Here is a 20,877-nt window from a genome sequence, read left to right as displayed (position 1 = left end):
TTGCTAAAATCATTATTATTTGCAAATGATACAAAAATTTAGCTCAAAAATCCAAGAGGGTAAACTAAAGAAAATATAAATATTAAGAATATTTTATAAGGTGCCTGGGAATAAAATTAATGTATAGAACTCAATAACTTTCATAAGTACAAACCAAATCAATTAAACTACAAAATGGAAGAAAAGACCCAATTTGTGATCATAAAAGTTATTAAGAAATGGAAAATATATACACATATATGTCTAAATATATGCATATGACCACACACATATGTATCTATACATACACACACACCAGAAACTCTCAAAATGTTACCAAGAGACACAAAAAATATCTCAAAAAGGAGTTCATTGGAGAAATGATCCAAGATTTTGAACAGAAAGACCAAACATCATCATAATGGCAATTTTCCCAACATAATTTTGTAAATTCAACCAGATTTCAATAAATACCAACTAATTTATTTTCAAATTAGATAATCTAATTCCAAAGTTCAAATGAAAAAAAAAAAAAGCCACAAAGATTTACAAATCCTGAAAAGAAGAATGAGGAAGTTATACAAATTCTAATAGATGCTAACATATATTATAAAGCAACAATAATTTTAAAAGTGTTATATTGGATCAAGAACACAAAGCCAAAACATACGAAGAATAGAGGACAGGAATTGGAATAACAGAAATGGGCTCGAATACTTAAGGTAATTTAGAAATATGCTAAAAATAAGATTTCAAATCAGTGAGAAAAAGACATATCAGTCAATGAATAGTGTTTGGGCAACTGAGGAACTAAACAGTTTCCTCTCACTTTGTAACCCCTAAAATTTCAGGTGGATCAATTATTTAAACATAAAGAAGAAGTCACCCCATTTTAAAGGTGGCATTAGAAAACATTGAAGAATATGTCATTATTATTATTAGCTCAGAGGGCTGTTACTAATTACAAAACATAAACCGGATGACACAGGGAAAATACCACATCATCTCACACAAACAAACAATAAAATATTCAATGGAAAGCAAACCTAAAGTTAAAAAAAAGACCTTATGAACTTGTAATGTAATTTTAGTACATCACAGCAAAGTTGCTTCTTTAAAATATAACATCCTACATATCTGTAAGGAAAAACAACCCAATTAAAAAATGGATTAAGTATACGAACAAACAATTCACAAGAAAGAAAATAAAGCAGCTCTTAAGTATATGAGAAGATAATAAATATCTTTGTAATAATAGACATACATATTAAAATGAAAATGAGATGCTATTTTTCACTGATAATACTGAAAAAATTTAAATTTAATAACTTCTAGTTCTTGAAAAGTGGGAAAATCATCATTTTCGTATGTTGTTGGTGTAACTGAAACTTGGTACAACCGCTAAGTTGACTAACTTGAAAATATCTATCAAAATTACAATGTATATATCTTTTCATCTGGCAATTCTACTTCTAGAAATTTCTCCTACATATTTAGTTTTTTAGTTGCTCCTGTGCAAAATCAAATATGAAAACATATTTGTACATCATTGTGAATAGTAGAAAAATATTAGAAGCAATCTAAATGTCCATCAATAAAATACAGGCAAAATGAATTATGGTATATCTTTAGAGTGATAACCTTCTCTGGGATATATTTCTATTGCTTTTATAAAGAATGCCACTGCTTAACACTTAGCACTGCAGACATACAGTGTGTGTGTGTGCGCGTGTGTGTGTGTGTGTGTGTGTGTGTTTAAAACAATATATGCTTGTATATTCATGGAGTATCTCGGGAAGAAAATGCAAGAAACTGGCAATGTTAACTGCCTCTCTCTAGAGAGGGGAGCTGAGTGATTGGGTGATAGTTGTAAAAAGTTTACATTCTAAGCGTTTTTACACACTTTGAATTTTGTGCTATATGGATAGATTATACTACAAATACTTTTTTTTTTTTTTTTAACAAAATGAGATAGTGAGGGTTGGCTAAATGGCTTGCAGTGTTTGGTACAGAGTCATCCGGCCATAAATGGCTGTTATATTCACTATTATAATACTGATTAGGAATTGGAAAATGACGGTGAGAAATGGAAAATCATAGAACCAAGCGATGGCCTATTTTGGACAGAGGACCTCTGTCCCTTAAATATTAGAGTGAACCATGTCAAATAGTCAATATTTAACAACTTTTGACCTAAAAAAATAACAATTTCATATAATTCAATCCAATATTATTTTTGTCTGTGTAAATTAGACTGTAAGGTGATGGTGACAATAATGGTGGCTGTTAGTTCAATTATTTCTCAACATCCGAACCTACTTCTAGATTTAGAGAGTAAGGAATCAGAGAATTAGTTAAAATAATGGGTGTACTGGGCTGTATACATCAATTTTGTTCCTTAGTTTTGGATACTGAGTGGCTTAAATGGGAGTACAAAGGATTTATCTGAAATATTATTGAAAACTCATTGATTCCTGAAATAGGATAGAGAATGGACACTGAAGGTAGGTGAGGGATGTCTGTTTTTGCAAGAGAAACTTACAACTTACAAAGCATTTCAATGTAAGTGGCGTCATTTATTCTTTAACCTGTGCAGGTGGGTGTTAGCCCACTAACCCATCCCGAAACCCATTTTACAGAAGAGTAACTGTTCCTGTTCTTAATTGCAAGCCAGAGCTAGCAGATGCAATGCACTCATCCCTCAGTATACTCAGGAGATTGGTTCCAGGACCCCCATGAATACCCAAATCTGTGCATACTCACAGCCTACCCTGCAGAACCTGCAGATAAGAAAAATTGGCCCTTCATATACATGACTTTCACATCCTGTGATTACTGTATTTTTAAACAGCCTGTAGTTCTTAAAAATCCACATATAGGTGGACCCTTGCAGTTCAAACTGATGTTGTTTAAGGGTGAACTGTAGAATTAATGTTGAAGTAATTGACAAAGGACAAGACCCACTGTCAAGGCCTGGCCCCTCTTCAACAGTCGGAGAAATTTCACAGTCCCTCCAAAGCAAGGTCTTATCTTTCCTGCCTTCTGTTAGTGAGATACCAAGAATTCCAAAACTTATGAAGTTACATGTAACTGGGTTCCTGTCATTTTGTATATATGTGTAAATTCTGCTAATCAATGTTAATTAACATCATGCAGACCTCTGTTTTTCTACTTAAGGTTTCCACTCATGGTAAAATGGTTCAAGAATTTGGTAGGTGGCCATATATTTTTTTCTTTAGGTAAAGCACAGACAGAATCCAAGGCGAAAGTTGAAAGAGGAAGGATGAAAAACAACTTCTTCAATTCCTAAGGCTACAAATAGTTTCAAAAAATAAAATCCACATTGTCATTTCTCCAGAGTTGACTTCTGCTCTTAAGTCAAAAGTTTCCATAGTGATCCATGGCATGATTGAATGGAAAAGAGGTTGCTCCATCCCTACCTTCTTTCACAAAGTTTAGAAATTAGCCTTGAAGAGAAGAGAGAATTAGGGGCCTTCTTGAGTAGACTTTGAATCTTATGCTATGATTGGCCAAGAAAAAATTTTAAGGAGATCAGAGCAAAATGTGTGAGACTCTTAGGAGCACAGACATGAGTAGTATCAAATAGGGGGACCAGAGTAGACCCAGACATACAGCAGATGCTTAGTAAGTGTTTGTGGGCTGAATGGAAGTGAATGAGTCCTTCAAATGGAATACCAAGAAAAGACCACCCCAAACCATCCTATACCAATAGGCAGATAAACCTGGGTCAGCCTCCATCCATCCATCCATCCATCCATCCATCCATCCATCCATCCATCCATCCCTCCATCCAGTTGCTTGGTGTCAGTTTCCTCATTTGTAGCATGGTATTTATTATTTAATATGTGGTAGTTGTTAATATTTCTATTCTGTATTCTTTCTTTTTAGAATGCTTAAGTTAGAAAAGGGCTTAGAAGCCATGCTTAGCTCTCTTATTTTACAGATAAGGAAGGCTTACCAAATAAAGTTAATGACACCTCACACCTACCCTCACATACAGGGCTATTTATGAATTGCAAATAAGAACATCAGGTCTTTGGAGGAAGAGTGCTGCAGGCATTCAGTCGATGATGTCAAGGACAGTTAATAGCCTTCGCAGAAGTGCTCTCGAGTATTCCAAGGCAACACAAAGTGTTTGCTTTTTAACACTCCGACTTTTCAAGGAGCACATCTCAAGTTGAGCAGAATTAAAATGATTGACCCTCTGTTCACTGCATATCAGGGCCTTGTTTTAGGCATTGGGGAAAAAGAGACACAATGCTTGCTTTCAGAAAGTTTACATCTCAGTGGTAGCCACAGGAGGCAGAGAAACAATAGAAGGGTAAACTGATGATTATGTAAGATAATTCAACTGATGAAAAATACTACAAAAGACAAAACAAATGATGAGGTGTGACAGAAAATAACTAAGGTAGAAAGGTTGCCTCAGATAAGGTAACCAGGAAAGACTTCTTGCAATCTGAATAATAGGGAGCCAGTCATAAAAAAATTTGGTTAGAGTATTCCAGGTGGCGGGATGATGATGATGATGATGATTATAAAATAGCAAATATTTATTGTACACTTACTATGTGCCAGCTTTATCCTGAATGCTTTTCTGGTACTATTTTATTGAACCCTCTCAACTACTCATTGAGATAAAAGACTACTATTATCCCTGTTTTATTGGTGAGGAAATTGAGGCACAGGAATGGTAGGCAACTACCCAAGGCTCTACAGCTAGTTAAGGGTCCTGACGCGGCAAGTACAAAGTCCTTGGCATGATAAGAAACTTGGTATGTTGGAAAAGCAAAAATCAGGCCAGAAGTTGGGGGCAGGGAGCACTGGAGCTTCAAGGAGATGAAGTTGGAGAGGCTAGATCCTGTAAGGTCTTGCAGGCCAAGCGAAGTATTTTGGATTTTATTTGGAGTGCAGTGGGCTGTCACCAGACGATTTTAAGCAAATGAATGGTTTTAAGGTTCTCCTTCGAGGAGTGACACAGCTTGATCTACGTTTTTAAAATATATGTCCTGACACTAGCATAGGGATAAGAGCTTGGGTGATAAAGGGTGGCCTTGAAACCTGGGATTTTGAAGTCTCAGATCAACAGGGATGGGAGGTATCATGGAATGAGTCCAGGGGGGTTTTTGATCCCATTATGCTTAAGCTCTGAGCAGTTTTTGGTGTTCTCGATCCATTGCATCCGTGGGCAATTTGGCAAAAAAGTCTGGTCGTCTCAGTAGAAATGACTTCAATTCAGGTCTTTGATCCAGATCTCTTAGGAGGTAACATTTCTGCAGCGTGATAGTGAGGAGGGCACTAGGTCAACATGGGAGGTAATCCCAGCCTGGCGGTTTACCTTCTGCATGAAGTTAGATGAGTCCCAGGACCTTTCTGAGCCTCAGTTTCTTGTTCGGTAAAACTAGACCATTAACACCTCCCTCTCAAATGTCTATTTAGGATTAAATAAAGCCAACTTTGTGCCTTGCCCGTGGTAGGACTCCATGATACTAGTTCACTGCCCTGTCTTCTCCTTTCAGAGGTGTGTGGTAGATGCTTTAAATTATATTTATTTTCTCTTAATTATGGTAAACACTTATAGCTGTTCCCAAATTCATTATCTAGATCAAGACCAGGGACATTAGGTTCATATGCCTTCTTCTCTTTCACATATTTGTTTATTACTACCTATAGTGTGCCTCAAACTCTGCTAGGGACAGATGATGAGGCCATAGAATCTACAGTAACAGTTGCTGTCTTTGAAGAACTTGAGTTTTCTGTATTTAGCAAGATGGTGCCTGGGCAAAGTGGAAGAGTGATCAGAGACCAGACACAGAGAAGGGTGTTGACTGAGTTCACTAAGCAGTGAAGCCTGCCAGCTCCTTTTCAGATTTCAAGCTACTTCCTTGCCTATGCCTTAAATCAAAAATAAATTCAAACAACTCCCTCCATGCTTCGCTCTCCCGATTTTCCTGATATACTGTTTTTTGTTTTTGTTTTTTAACCATTCTAGACAATTGGGAAGGCTGTTTCCCAGGAGCAACAGATCTGAGCTCCATCTTGCACTTAACTTGCAAATCCCTCAGCTTTCCCTTAGACTGATTGCCAATTTCCCACCTTACCGTCCATCTTGACTTTCAGTGTCTTGTTAAACAACAATTTCTTTCTCTTTCTCTAGTGCCTGACACTGGAAAATTACTATCTTTAATCCAGGCCCTATTTGTACACTTAAGGCCAAAAATTTTGGTGGCATCTGTGGCTCTGAAATTGTTTTCAGTTAGAATTGCTCTGCTGAAATACTGTTTTGTTTGTTATTTTGTGTGTGTGTGTGTGTATATATGTATTTGTTATTTTGTGTGTGTGTATATGTGTGTGTGTGTATTTTTTTTAATGTGCTGATAGTCATTTTCTTGGCCTGACTTCAGAAATCACTGTTTTCTAGACACTGACATGTCTGTAACTTATGGTTATTCACTTCTTTAAGAGTTAACTGCTTTAATTCCCTTATCATGGAGTCATATGTACTATTTTTCTATCTCCAAATGCAATTAAAAGTGCCCTTCGGGTGTTCCAAGTTTTAATCATTCTCTGTGTGCAGCATTCTCATGGCTCCAAAGGGCTTTCTCTGCCTTCTCTCAGATGGGGCCTTTCTCCAAGAAAGCGGAGGCGGAGAAGAAAAGAAGGAGGAGAGGAGGAGGAGAAGGTGAAGGAGGAGGAAGGGAGAATCAGAATGAGATCTGACAGCTTTGTTTCAGAGGCCGAATTCCTCACCTTCTCTAAAGCACTGTCTCTCCTTTATGGACCCATGCCAAAGTCCCGGTTCTCAACCCCACAGTGGAGTGGTGTAGCAGGTTCTGAGAAGAAGCCAGGCCTGAGCCCAGGAAAACATTGCTGTGGGATCAGCTTTGTGGCCTTAGGCATTGATAGATGTGTATGTGTAAAATGAGGATAATGATACTTATCATTTCATTAGGAGCATATAGTTCCTAATATATATAGAGAAGGAACTAATGGTATTATGAATATTGTTATTCTGGTGGATCCTTGGGCACGGTGGAGCTGGTTTCTGAATCAGACTCATGTTACAGAGCTCAATGCCGGTCCTTTCCAAACTGCCTGTAACACGTGCTCCTCCAGCCTTTGACTAGTGGCCTCTTGACATATGAGCTCGATAACCCTTGAATTGGTCTATATCTCAGTCAATGAGATGAGTCATGCACTCCCAGTCAATGAGATGAGTCCACTGGTCATGCACTATCAGTCTACCTGACAATGCCAAATAGTTATAGTAGTCTTACAGTTCTTATTCTCATTTTCTGAACTCATGACAGATTGGTACCAGACAGTTTGCAAGCCTGCAGTGATCCATGGGCCACACTTTGAATAGCACCTTTTATGCTTAAGTCTTTTGAGGATTTATAATATGCTGGGCATTGAGTGAGGCATAGGAGATTTTCTGGTGTGGCTTCTGCCTCCTCACAACGTCAGGGCTTAATGAGGGTTTCTTGCGGCTCTGTCAGAATGCATGAATGGTGAATGGTATACCTGGATTCCAGCCTACTGTGACCACCAGTAACTAAGGGTCATCTCAATCTCTGAGCAGGGATTCCTGTTTCATCCTCAGGCTTGGCCTGGCATTTAGGTGGAAAAGGGGGTTGAATTGTAACCCCTTCTCCTGTCATGTAACCAAGGGAAAAATCCTGGCTGGGAGTCAAAACCTCACAAAAATAAGAAACGAAAAACCTCGGCCAGATTCCAAATGCTGACTTCAGCCACACTCATTCTGCTGCAGGCCACTTTATGTCATTCTGATGGAGGTCATTTTCCAAAGCTAATTGCCCAATTCTTTTAGGCACTGGACTATGCTCCTGTTGCTATCAGCAGAGGCTACATGCAGGGACCAATGTTCTTTAAAGTATAACAATAACAACAACAAAAATCTTCATTCGCTTGGGAAATTAAAGGTATAGGATCAAAAGCCACTACTGTGAAACCTAAATGTTTTCACACTCAGTTGATGATACTGCTTATTTGAAGATTTAGACTTACTTAACAATAACAACATCAAATAGCCTATAGATAATATCAAAAATACCCCAATGGTAATGATTATACATTTGTGATAACACTTGTACTGGGGAGAGGTTCCAAATACAGGTACAGGTTCCAGCTCCCTCAGGCCACACGCTTCTTGGCAGACATCATCAATCAGTCACTCCTTCTCTTCTTTCTGATCTTGCCTGCAGCATCAGAATCTCAGCATAGAATTCAAAGCCACAACCAATGTATGGACTTGGCTTCCTGGAGTAGTAATTCACAGTTTAGGAAGTGCTTGTTACATGCATTATTATTTTCACCCTCACCTGTAGCTACTGTGATTCAGAATGGACATAATTATTCACACATGAGAAAACTGAGGTGCTGAGAAATTAAGTCGCTTCGTCAATATAATGTAAAAGATGAATGGCAGCAGTACAAGTTGAGTCCCGATCTGCTGCACTCAGAAAGTACAGGAGGAGACTGGCATTTATTATGCTTCTTCTGTTTGCCAGGCTCTTTCAAACTGTGGTCCATCTAATCTTCATGCCAACCTTGTGAGACACATTATTCTTTCCAAATTTCAGGTGAAAAAAAATTGGATTCAGGGAGCTTAGGAAACTTGTTCAAGATTGTGTCGGTAGTAAGGGGAAGCATTAGGATTTGAACCTACATTTTGCTGACTCCAAAACACATTTATTTGTGTTCCCGCATGGCCTCTGCCATTGAACCTTGTACTTGCAGAAAACATTGTTAAGAGCAGGACATGACAAAGGCATTTAGGGGAGTGGTATTAATGACACCAACAATTTGAACATGACTTCCTTGCTCAACATTAGAGAAATGATTAAACACATCATAGCACCACACAGGCATATTTGTAGCTATTTTATGGTTAATGATGACTATGTAGAAACATGCAAGTGTTTACTAAATAACATTAAAAATTTGTATGTAACCTGATTGCATTTGTGCAGAAATTATGCATCTGAATGGATAAAGAGTAAGAGAACACACAAAGAAAATATCCTTTGGCTGAGATACAGGATAAGATGTTTTAAAGTCACATAAAATATAATGCTTAAGAAAATAACACCCCACTTTCAGCATTGGACCAATCTTCCAGACAGAAAGTCAGTAAAGCAACATTGAACTTAATCTGCACTAGAGACCAAATGGACCTAACAGATATTTACAGACCATTCCATCCAAAGGCTGCAGAATGCACATTCTTTTCCTCGGCACATGGATGATTCTAAAGGATCAGCTATACGTTAGGTCACAAAACAAGTATTAAAACATTCAAAAAATTGAAATAATATGAAGTATCTTTTCTGACCACAGTGGAAAAAAAACTAGAAATCAATCACAAGAGGAATTTTGGAAACTATACAAATACATGACAATGAGACAATATGCCCCTGAATGACCAGTGGATCAATGAGGGAATTAACAAGGAAATTGAAACTTTTTTTTTTTTTTTGAGATGGAGTCTCGCTCTGTTGCCCAGGCTGGAGCGCAGTGGCACAATCTCGGCTCACCGCAACCTCCGCCTCCTGGGTTCAAGCAATTCTCTGCCTCAGCCTCCCGAGTAGCTGGGATTATAGGCACATGCCATCATGTCCGGCTACATTTTCTATTTTTTTAAGTACAGATGGGGTTTCACCATCTTGGCCAGACTGGTCTTGAACTCATGATCTCATGATCCACCTGCTTCAGCCTCCTAAAGTGCTGAGATTACAGGTGTGAGCCTGAAACATTTTTTAAAACAAATGATAATAGAAACGTAACACACAAAACCTATGGATACAGCAAAAGCAGTACTAAGAGGGAAGTTTATAACTGAAAGTGCCTACATCAACGAAGAAGAACAATTTCAAATAAACAACCTAACAATGCATCTTAAAGTACTAGAGAAACAAGAGCAACCCAAATCCAAAATTACTGGAAGAAATAATAAAGATCAGAGCAAGAATCAATGAAATTAAAATGAAGAAAACAAAGCAAAAGATCAGTGAAACAAAGGTTGGTTTTTTGGAAAGTTAAACAAAGTAGACAAACCTTAAGCCAGATTTTAAAAAAAAGAGAGAGAAGAACCAAATAAATAAAATCACAGTTGAAAAAGGAGACATTACAACTAATACTGCAGAAATTCAAAAGATCATTAATAGCTACTATGAGCAAGTATATGCCAATAAATTGGAAAATCTAGAAGAAATGAACAAATTCCTAGACATAGACAACCTACCAAGGTTGAAACATGAAGAAATCCAAAACCTGAACACATCAACAATGAGTAACAAGATCAAAGCTGTAACGAAATGGCTTTCAGCAAAGAAAAGCCCAGAAGATGGTGGCTTCACTGCTGAATTTTACCAAACATTTAAAGAACTAATATCAATCCTACTGAAACTATTCCAACAAATAGAGGAGGAGGGACTACTTTCAAACTCATTCTCAGAGGCCAGTATTACCCTGATCCCAAAACCAGACAAAGACACATCATAAAAAGAGAAAACTACAGGCCAATATCACTGATAAATATTGATGCAAAAATCCTCAATAAAATACTATCAAACCAAACTCAACAACACATTAAAAAGATCATTTATCATGACCAAGTGGTATTTATCTCAGGATTGCAAGAATGGTCAACATATGCAAATCAATCAATGTGATACATCATATCAACAGAATGAAAGATGAAAGCCATATGATCACTTCAACTGGTACTGAAAAAGCATTTGATAAAACTCAACATCTTTTCATAACAAAAAACCCTAAAAAACTGGGTATAGAAAGAACATGCTTCCACATAATAAAACCCATACATGACAGACCTACAGCTGGTATCATACTGAATGGGGAAAAGTTTTAGTTTTTCTTTAAGATATGGAACATGACAAGGATGCCCACTATTATCACTGTTATTCAACATAGTACGGGAAGTCCTAGCTAGAGTAATCAAACAAGAGAAAGAAATAAGGGGCATCCAAACTGGAAAGAAAAAAGTCAAATTTTCATTGTTAGTCAATAACATCTTAAATTTGGAAAAACTTAAAGACTCTACTAAAACACTATTAGAACTGATAAACAAATTCAGTAAAGTTGCACAATACAAACTGAATGTAAAAGTCAGTCACATTTTTCTATGCCAACAGTGAATAATCTGAAAAGGAAACCAAGAAAGTGATTCCAATTACAATAGCTACAAATTTAATAAAATACCTAGGAATAACTTAACCAAGCAAGTGAAAGATCTCTAAAATGAAAACTACAAAGTATTGATGAAAGAAATTGGAAAGAATATACAAAAATGGAAAGATATTCCATTTTCACTGACTGAAACAATCAATATTGACACAATGTCCATACTACTCAAAGCAGTCTACAGATTTAATGCAATCCCTATCAAAATACCAATGACATTCTTCACAAAAATACAGAAAACAATCCTAAAATGTATATGGAACCACAAAACACCTACAATAGCCCTAGTTATCCTGAACAAAAGGAGGAAAACAGGAGGAATCACATTGTCTGACTTATACTACAGAGCTATAGTAAATAAAACAGCATGGTACCGGCATAAAAACAGACACATAAACCAGTGGAACACAATGGAGAACATATAAATAAATCCATAGTCTACAGTAAACTCATTTTCAAAAAAAGTTCCAAGAACACACATTCTGGAAAGGACAGCCTATTCAATAAATAGTGCTGGGAAAATTGGATATCCATATGCAGAAGAATAAAATTAGACCCTTATTTCTCACCATATACAAAAATCAAATAAAAATGGATTACAAAATTAAATCTAAGCCCTCAAACTATGAAACTACTAAAAGAAAACATTGGGGAAACTCTCCATGACTTTTGACTGAACAAAGACTTCCTGAGCATTACCCCACAGGCAGCCCCAAAACTGACAAATGGGATCACATCAAGTTAAAAAGCTTTTTGCACAGCAAAGGAAACAATCAACAAAGTGAAGAGACAATCCACAGAGTGGGAGAAAATAGTTGCAAGCTACCCATTTGACAAGGAATTAATAACCATAATACACAAGAAGCTCAAAAAACTTGATAGGAAAAGATCTGATAATCTGATTAAAAATAGGCAAAAGCTCTTAATAGACGTTTCACAAAAGGAGACATACAAATGGCAAACAGATATATGAAAAGGTACTCAACATCACTGATCATCAGAGAAACGCAAATCAAAACTATAATGAAATATCATCTCATCCCAGTCAAAACGGCTTTTAGCCAAAAGACAGGCAATAAAAAATGCTGGTGAGGATGTGGAGAAAGGGAACTTTTGCACACTATTGGTAGGAGTGTAAATTAGTACAACCACTATGGAGAATACTTTGGAGGTTCTTCAAAAAACTATATATAGTATGATCCAGCAATCCAACTCCATTCCTATATACCCCAAAGAAAGGAAATCAGTATGTCAAAGAGACAGCTGCACTCCTATGTTTATTGCAGCACTATTAACAATAGCCAAGATTTTGAAGTAACTTAAGTGTCTGTCAACAGACAAATGAATAAAGAAAATATGGCAATATACAGAATGGAGTACTATTCAGCCATAAAAAAGATGAGATTCTGTCATTTACAACAAAATGGATCGAACTGAAGGTCGTTATATTAAGTGAAATAAGCCAGGCACAGAAAGACATATATTGCATGCTCTCATTTATCTGTGGGAGCTAAAAATTAAAACAAATGAACTGGAGATAGAGAGTAGGGATGGTCACCACAGATTGGAAAGGGTCAGGGAGGGGGAAAAGGAGGATGGTTAATTGGTACACAAACAGAGTTAGAAAGAATTTTAAAAATCTAGCATAACAGGGTGAGTATAGTAAAAAATAATTTAATTGTTCATTTTAAGATAATTAAAAGAATATATTTGGATTGTTTGAAACACAAAGGATAAATGCTTGAGGTGATGGATACTGTATTTACCCTGATGTGATTATGATGCATTACATGCCTGTATCAAAATACCTCATGTAACTTATAAATATGTACACCTACTATGTACCCTGAAAATTTTTAAAATTTAACAAAAAACAAAAGAAGCATTTGTAACCTAGCTTTAAGAAAATGTGGCCAAAGGAAATAGAAAAAGATAATCATTCATCAAAACATTTGTTTTGTTTTTAATACTTAAAAGAATGCATTTCCAATATAATGAAAATACCATAATGATATTTAGAGTAAGGATTAAATACTGATTTAGAACAAGTAGAAGAAATAAAATTACAATAAACATTTAACATTGGGATCTCTGAGTATTTAAGTGGGAATCTGCACCCTAGAGACATGTGAGGGCCTCATACCATGTTGCCTTTTATTTTCTCAATGCATTCAACTCTTTTGCTCCTCAGATTTCATGGTGAAGTTCTAGATAGTGATTTTAGAAATGAATCAACATTGTTTTCTAGATGCTGTAGGGCAAATGAATTCAACTGAGTTTTCTTTGTGTGGTTTTTATTGTGTCATCATTTGAAATTTTGCCTTCCATTTACCAAACCATCCATCTGCCGAGCACACATTCAAGAGATATCTACTGGATACTTATGTATCTTCCCATTGCTCAGAGTCTAGTTCAGGAGACAAACGAGTGGGGAGATAATTCTTATATGGGACCTGCCAAGAGTTAATCCTGAGGCTGTGTGCATAGAACTCCCAGAGCACTGGGGAGAGGCTCCTACTCCAGCTGAGAGTCAGAGAGATGTTCTTACAGGAGTTGATAGATGAAGAAATCCTGAAGGACGAGAAGGATTTAGCTTGGGAAATCGGATGGTGAGAGAACGGTAGCACCTCAAGGCAGTGGCAGTGAGTCATGCTGTGCAAAGGCATGGAGGCAAGAGAGCATGACCGATTTGGATCAACTGTAGGTGGTTTGTGTGGTCTAGGATGGAGTACAAGCTGGGGAAGGGGCATGGAATGAGGCTGGGAGGCAGCAGAGACAGAATCATGGAGGGCTTTGCATACAAATGGAAGAAGGTGTGGTGAAGCAGAGCAATTGATTGATACACTGAAAAATGTAAACAAGTCAAATTTAAGTCCCCTACTGAGACGAAGAGGACCATGGTATCCTCAGGAAAATTAAGAGACAATAAAAATTCTGAAATGACCTGAAGTCCCCAGATGAGATTGACAGTATGAACTGGAAGCAGACTTACTTGTAACAGTATCTTAAATTCCTTAAAAAAGAGAATGTGCCTTAAGCATTCTTGTAAACATTCCACCCCATCCCTTTTGTGCTTAATATAGTCAGTAGATGCCACCAAACTCTTGGTTAGCTAATTGATGTGAAATTTATGAACAAAAGCAGACTACCCCAAATCATCAGAGATGTAGACAACTGTATAAACCAATGCTATTCCTACTGTTTCTTGCATTCTGTTCAGTGAATGCAAGGAATGCCCACTCTATTCTTACAGGAGATAAATCAACATGAAAGTGGCACATTTCACTCAATGCCAGCCTAGAAGTTTGTGGCGGCTTCCTTTAAATGTTTAAGGATATGATTTCCGCATTGTCCACCCCTCTTTTCCTTATATTGTTGAGGATAAAATAGACATCAATTACTTCTTCAATTTTAAAATCTTATTATTTAAAGCTACTTAAAGAAAACATGGTTATTGCATACAGTAAACATTCAAATATAAGAATTTCATATTAGAAATTTGAAATGATGGCAATTTCAAACTGAGTTAGAAGAAACTTTCATTCTGATGAAAGGCAAGAATTAAGGAAGAAGGATCAACTCTTGTGTGTGTTGACCTACAGAGTCCTTCTGATGAGCTCTGCATACAGGGGAATTCAATAAAAGATTCTGATGTGCTCTACCCAGAAAAGAGGACCAGAAGCATTTACACTTTGGTGAATGAGTAATGAAAGCTCTGCGTGCATTTATCCTACTAGAACCTAGCGAGAGAGATGCTGTAGCTTATTTCACAGATGAAAAAAATGAAGGCTCAGAGAGGTCAAACAACTTGCCCAGGGTCACACAGCTAGTAAGAAGATGATGTTCTCAGATACATACTGTTTAACTTACTCCCAAGCCCATGTCACAGTGAGAGGGTGCTTATCTTGACCATGCTGTTACTGGAAAAACAAAATCTCTTGAATTACACCACTCAGCCAGGGTATATCGTTTTGGCTCAAAACACCTACCTGTGTTGGTACCTAAAACAAACTTGAAACTTATATTTTAACTATGTGAAACTTCCTAGAGCTCCCCAAGCCACTAACACTCTCCACCCTTCTCTGACTCCTTTCACAGTGGACCCTCTGTTTGGACTGTCCTCTGCCTTGTCTGCCTGATGATCACCTACTCATCTTTTAGAATCATTCGAAGGGCCATCTCCTCTATGAAGACTTTGCAGCCTTCCTCTCCTACCTTCTAACAACCTCTCTGTCCTTTGTGCTTGGAATCAGATCATGGGTCCAGATCCCTGATCTGCCACTTACCAGTTCTGTGACCTTGGGAAGTTACTTCTCTGTGCCTCAGTTTTCTCACCTGCAAAATAGGACTAAAAATAGCTCCAACCCCATATGGATGCTGTGAGTGTTTAAAGAAAAAATAAAGAAAGACAAAGAAAGAAAGAGAGAAAGAAAAGAAAGAGAGAGAGAGAAAGGAAGGAAGGAAGGAAGGGAGGGAGGGAGAGAGAGAGAGAGAGAGAAAGAGAGAAAGAGAGGAAAGAAAGAAAGAAAGAAAGAAAAAGAGAGAGAGAGAGAGAGAGAGAGAGAGAGAGGGAGGGAGGGAGGAAGGAAGGAAGGAAGGAAGGAAGGAAGGAAGGAAGGAAGGAAGGAAGGAAGGAAGGAAGGAAAGAGAGAGAGAGACAGAGAGAGAGAAAGAAAGAGAAAGAAAGAAAGAAACTAACTCCCTGCAAGGCACATAGCAGCAATGCCTGGCACACAGTCAGTGCCCCAGAAACGTTAGCTAGTACTATGTTTCTCACTGCACCTGGGAACAATTTCTCTCCAAGAGTGTATTTGTTTTTCTTTCTTACATTCTAGGCAGTGATCTCCTTGAGGGTAGAGACCTGGCACAAAGAAAGTGTGTTAGAAATGCTTGTGAAATGAACAATGAATAAATGGGCAAACAGGATCTGGTGGTAGCTGACAAGGCTCCACAGCCAGGTCTCATTGACCTGGATGAACCAATGACCACTAAACTGCACTGCCTTCTCATGGTTGCTGAACTGGATCCCTTCATAAAATGCCAGGCGGACAACAGGACTTCTGCTTCCCAGCAAACGAGGCAAAGGACACATTTCCGAGTTCCTGGCTTGCTTCTCCCATTCTAGTGCTTAAGTTCTAGCACTAGAGCGTGCTGCTTACTGAAAGGTGCCATCTCCCCATGCCCCAGTACACCGAGGACATGCTTCGTGAAACCCACCACCTGGTATCGGAATACCCAACAGCCACAAAATAATGACTTCCCCATCCTGCAGGTCCCTTCCCACCTCTGGCTTGGATAACTACTGCAGGGACACTCAGTCAGCAAGTCCCAGCCCCCTCCAGAGGTCATAGAGGCATCCTGTAGAGGAAGTGGGACTGCACTGTGACAGAGCGCCATCTCCGCAGACTCAGCCACTTCCAGTCGTAGCCCCACAGGGACCACTGAGTCAGCCATCGTTGCACCTCTTAGCTCAGGGCACCTCTAACCTTGTCATGCTGGGATGCAACAGGAGGGAACAACAAGAGGGAACAGCAGGTGATCTGACAACCCAAATCAAATGGCAACAGTTGTTCTTATTGTCGCTTCAAAAGTACCAGGTCACCAGTGTCCCTTCCAAAGTGCTGCTGGAGAGTGTCTGTGTTCAGTCCCATCATCTGCATTCACAATGTCCACAGCTTGGTCATCCTCAGGGTCTCACCTGCTCTCCCTCCAAGGGTGAGAGCCGCATTCGGTCAGCTCTGTGTATTTCCTGACTGCAGATCTCCGTGAGAATGATTAGAATTTCACTGGAATAAATGAACTTGTTTTGACGAAGCTAGATAGCTGTAATTGCCTACTTTCTGCTCTGCTTAATTTTGTTGTGTTAGACACTGCATATTGAAATTTCAATGTCTGGAGCCTTTAAAATCTCTATCCATCCTTTCCAAAGCAGGATGCATCCATTTTTAAAGTTCTTCAACTGCATAGAAGGTTTTGGATTCATATTTACCAACATATCCATTTGACCTCTTTTTCTGATACTGGGAGTGGCATTGAAGCTTCTTGTTACCTTATTTGCACAATACTTCAGATGACCTTCTGGGGCTTGAGGCAAAAGCCAGGCTCCTCAGATGGATGTGGAGGCTTCGGATCTTAAGGCAACTTTATAAATGAATGTATTTTGTGACTGCTCTGCTGTCTTAAAAAACTTAGATGATAAGGCTACTAGAAGAATCTTAAATCCCAGTTCTAAATGGAAGAAATGACCTTTGTCTGTCATTCGCAGTGACCTACCCCATATGCATAACCACCACAGAAGCCCATGTTCACTGCTTTTGGGCAATGAGTTTGAGATTCTGCTCAGCCATGACCTGTCAAGTGGCCCACGTCAGCCCGAAGGATTGGGACTAGGAAGCAGGACTTCTGTCCTGAGCTGCTCCTTAAGACCTGAGGATCATTCCTTGGGCTATTTCTGGCTTTGCATCTCCCTCTATTTCAGAACGCTTCACTGGAACCACAGCTGACCACATCCCACCGGCCTGTGACTACCAACTGAGGACAGAGGCCGTAGCTCTGCCATGAAACCCAGCAACTGGAAAACTGCCAGGAATAACGGGTGAGTGAAAAGGAATGGAATGAAGGCAGGGAAGGTAAATAGCTACTGAGCCACGATGCACAAGTCAGGAAACAAAGTAGCATTCGACTCTCCCAGAGTCAGAGTAGAGAGTGGGTGCTGTGTTTCTCTGCGTGGCTCCAGCACAACAAACAATGATGGGTACACGGAAGGTGCTCAATACATGATGAGAATGAACACAAATGGGGCACTTTCTGTCCCCAGGCCCTGTGCTAAGCCCTTTACATGGACTGTCTGACCCAATCCTGGAACTAAACCCTACAAAGAGCTGATGTTATTTTTGGCAAAGTGAACGAAGGCTCACTGATAGATGCTGACCCTCTAGCGAAGGCAGGAAAGACATGACCCAATTCCTATCAATATCATCAGGCTCCCATGCTCACTAGCAAGGAGCAGCATTCTGTGGTGAAGCTCATGGATTCTAGGGTCAGGCTGCCTGAGTTCAAGTCCCAGTTCTGCCACTTGTCTGTAAAGCTGGGAGACTTACTTCACTTACTGAAACCCTCGGTGCCTCACTTTGCCACAGGGATGGTAATGGGGTGCAGGGTCCGTTATGAGACTACTTCAGTCACAAGATACACAGCAAAAAACCTGACATGCAGCAAGCACTGTGTTCATGTGGTAGCCTCAAAACACTACTCCCTATTGCCAAAAGCCATACATGATTTCCTTGCTATCATTGTCAGGAGAGGGGTAGTGCCTTCTTTCCCTTTCACAGGTCTGACCTCAGTCTTTGTGGGCCACAGGATGTGGGGACCTGGTGGGCCTTGACCACACGGTGAAAGTCAACCATTTACAGATGACAATAAGAGGAGTGGGGAGGAGAAGGAAGGAAATTTGGTGTTTATTAATCTGTGTTAAATGCAGCTAAAAGATGTAACCAAGAATCTGTCCAAGATCTTGCTATAGGATGAGTGACCAAGTCTAGGATAGACTTCAAAGTCTCAGCTTCCTATGTGGGGTCAGCTGAGGACACATAGTGTGGAACTTCTTTATCTGCAGGAGGAAGAGCATCTTCCCTGTTTTAAACTAAAACTCTCCTGGTCCCTGACAAGATGATATGCCCAGCAGTACAGAGCAGCCTTCTGAATTGTGGAGAGAACAACTTCATAGACCATCACGCCCCAGGCCTCACCACCCATCCGCATTATGTCAGTTGCCCCGCAAGAGAGCCATTCTGACTACGGAGACCGGAGGTTTGGGAGGACACAGCCCCAGCTACCCTGGCTGGGAGCACCCGCCGTCCACCCATACTCCTGGGCTGACTTTGGTTTCCCTCTGAGCAGAGACCAGTGGGCTCTTTAGTGGTTCAGGGCCACCGCAATGGCATGGGCATGAGGATGGGTAGGTGGGGAGCACAGCTGATTCTGGCTCTTGTCAGGCCTGGATTTGGCTCTGGGGCATCTAGGCTGTAGAGAGAAAGAGTCTCCTTCTTTTACCCACCACCGAATCTGTTACATGTTGTGCAGAGAATCCTTACGAAGCCTTAGAAATATCAATGTTTCGGCATGAGATTGGATTTCTTCAGGAGACTCTTTGGGGCAGTATGTTGATTCTCCTAAGGGATGACCAGTGCCTGGATGGAGGCATAGGGGCAGTGAACTCACCAATAACTCATTTGAACTTGAGACAACAACAAGGGAAACAGCAACAAAGCATTTTGCGACAATGGGACATTGCTAGCCTTTGAATAATTAATTCCAAGAGACATATAGATATAGGATTGAACCCTGACAAATTCCAGGTTTGATGCTTTGTTAATTAAACCCCATCCTCCATTGAAAACACACACACACACATACATCTGGTACAGAACATAGACACTGTGCTATATCACCAGTACCTCATTTTAACTTCTTGGGTCAGGATGCATATAAACCTCTGGAGTACTTTTCAAACTCACCAAAACATAAAATCATTCAATTGATCTTACCCTGAGGTAGTTGAGGGTGAAGTTTGTTAGCCCCATCCTGGTGATGTTTTTGGACAGCTGATCCAGGACCTGAGGATCTTGTGCCTAAATGGAGAAAAAACCCCACATGTATTTTATCACTACAGGATGGTCCTGAGAAAATCTCAGACTGTGCTACAGCTGCTAAGGAAACGTAATCTCGACATTGTCAATTTTATTTGGAGGGCAGGCTGCTGGAGGTAATTTAATTTACATTTCGAAGACACTTGCATATAACACTCAAGGACATTTTCAGATTAATTGTGCAAGACTGGGGAAAAACCAAACTGCTCAGATGTGCTTTCAGTCCTTGGGAGAAATGATATTACTTCCTCTTGGAGAGGCCTTGGCACTCAGGTCTCCAGCCTGAGTCACAGAACTCTGCCAGGAGAGCTCCAGGTCTCACGCCCTCTTTAGAGAAGCCAGTCCCCCTGGACTGGCCAGCTTCAGGACTGGTCTTTGTTTCCTGCTGTGATAGTGGTGGTGTTTTTACAGCCTGGGGTTGAGGGCTGTATTAGAAAACTTTGCCACTGACTCAAAATACGCACACACACACACACACACACACACACATGCACACACACGCACACACACACACATATATATGGAGAGACAGAGAATTCTAACTCTCCTCCCCATTAAGCTGAGTCTGGAAATAGATATCCCCAACAATTTTTATCCTGCAGGACTGTAAGAGGAAGTATCATATTTTCCAAAATGTCAGCCACATTTTAAGAAGGGATGTAAAGTACCATGGGCCACACCAAATGTTCTGTCTGGCTGGAAGAAAATGAAAATTCTTTCTGGGATCCATTTTAAAATGAGTCTCTTGGTTGATGTTCTTTCTTTCTGTTTGCCTTTCCTTCTTCCTTAATTGATATAAGCAAATTGGCACTAAACAGAGGGAGATGGAAGTAAACATCCCCTTGCCTCCACGTCTGCCTTCATGAGACTAGGTTATACTAATGTGACTTATTCTTTTCTGTACATACCTTTTCTCATAGTGATACTACCAGTTAGATTTGTGTATATAAATAAAAAATGCTGGAGAAAACAGAGCATGTCAGTTTCATGTCAATTTCCTCAA

At 39.5% G+C, this 20,877-nt stretch overlaps 1 protein-coding gene across 5 annotated transcripts in view; it reads right to left on the bottom strand.

The window, feature by feature from the left end:
- The window catches only part of LDB2 (LIM domain binding 2), a 392,824-nt gene that overhangs the window by 54,813 nt on the left and 317,134 nt on the right, over window positions 1-20,877 (bottom strand). For all 5 annotated transcript variants that reach the window (XM_011948824.1, XM_011948825.1, XM_011948820.1 and 2 more), the window contains exon 5: window positions 19,773-19,856. In XM_011948824.1, the coding sequence (XP_011804214.1) occupies window positions 19,773-19,856 (84 nt within the window). The remainder of the gene's footprint in view (window positions 1-19,772; window positions 19,857-20,877) is intronic.

The sequence above is a fragment of the Colobus angolensis genome, unplaced genomic scaffold (assembly GCF_000951035.1).
Source record: "Colobus angolensis palliatus isolate OR3802 unplaced genomic scaffold, Cang.pa_1.0 Scaffold284, whole genome shotgun sequence".
Lineage (NCBI taxonomy): Eukaryota > Metazoa > Chordata > Mammalia > Primates > Cercopithecidae > Colobus > Colobus angolensis.
Note: the sequence above shows the minus strand (reverse complement) of the source record. Positions and strands in the feature narration are given on the sequence as shown.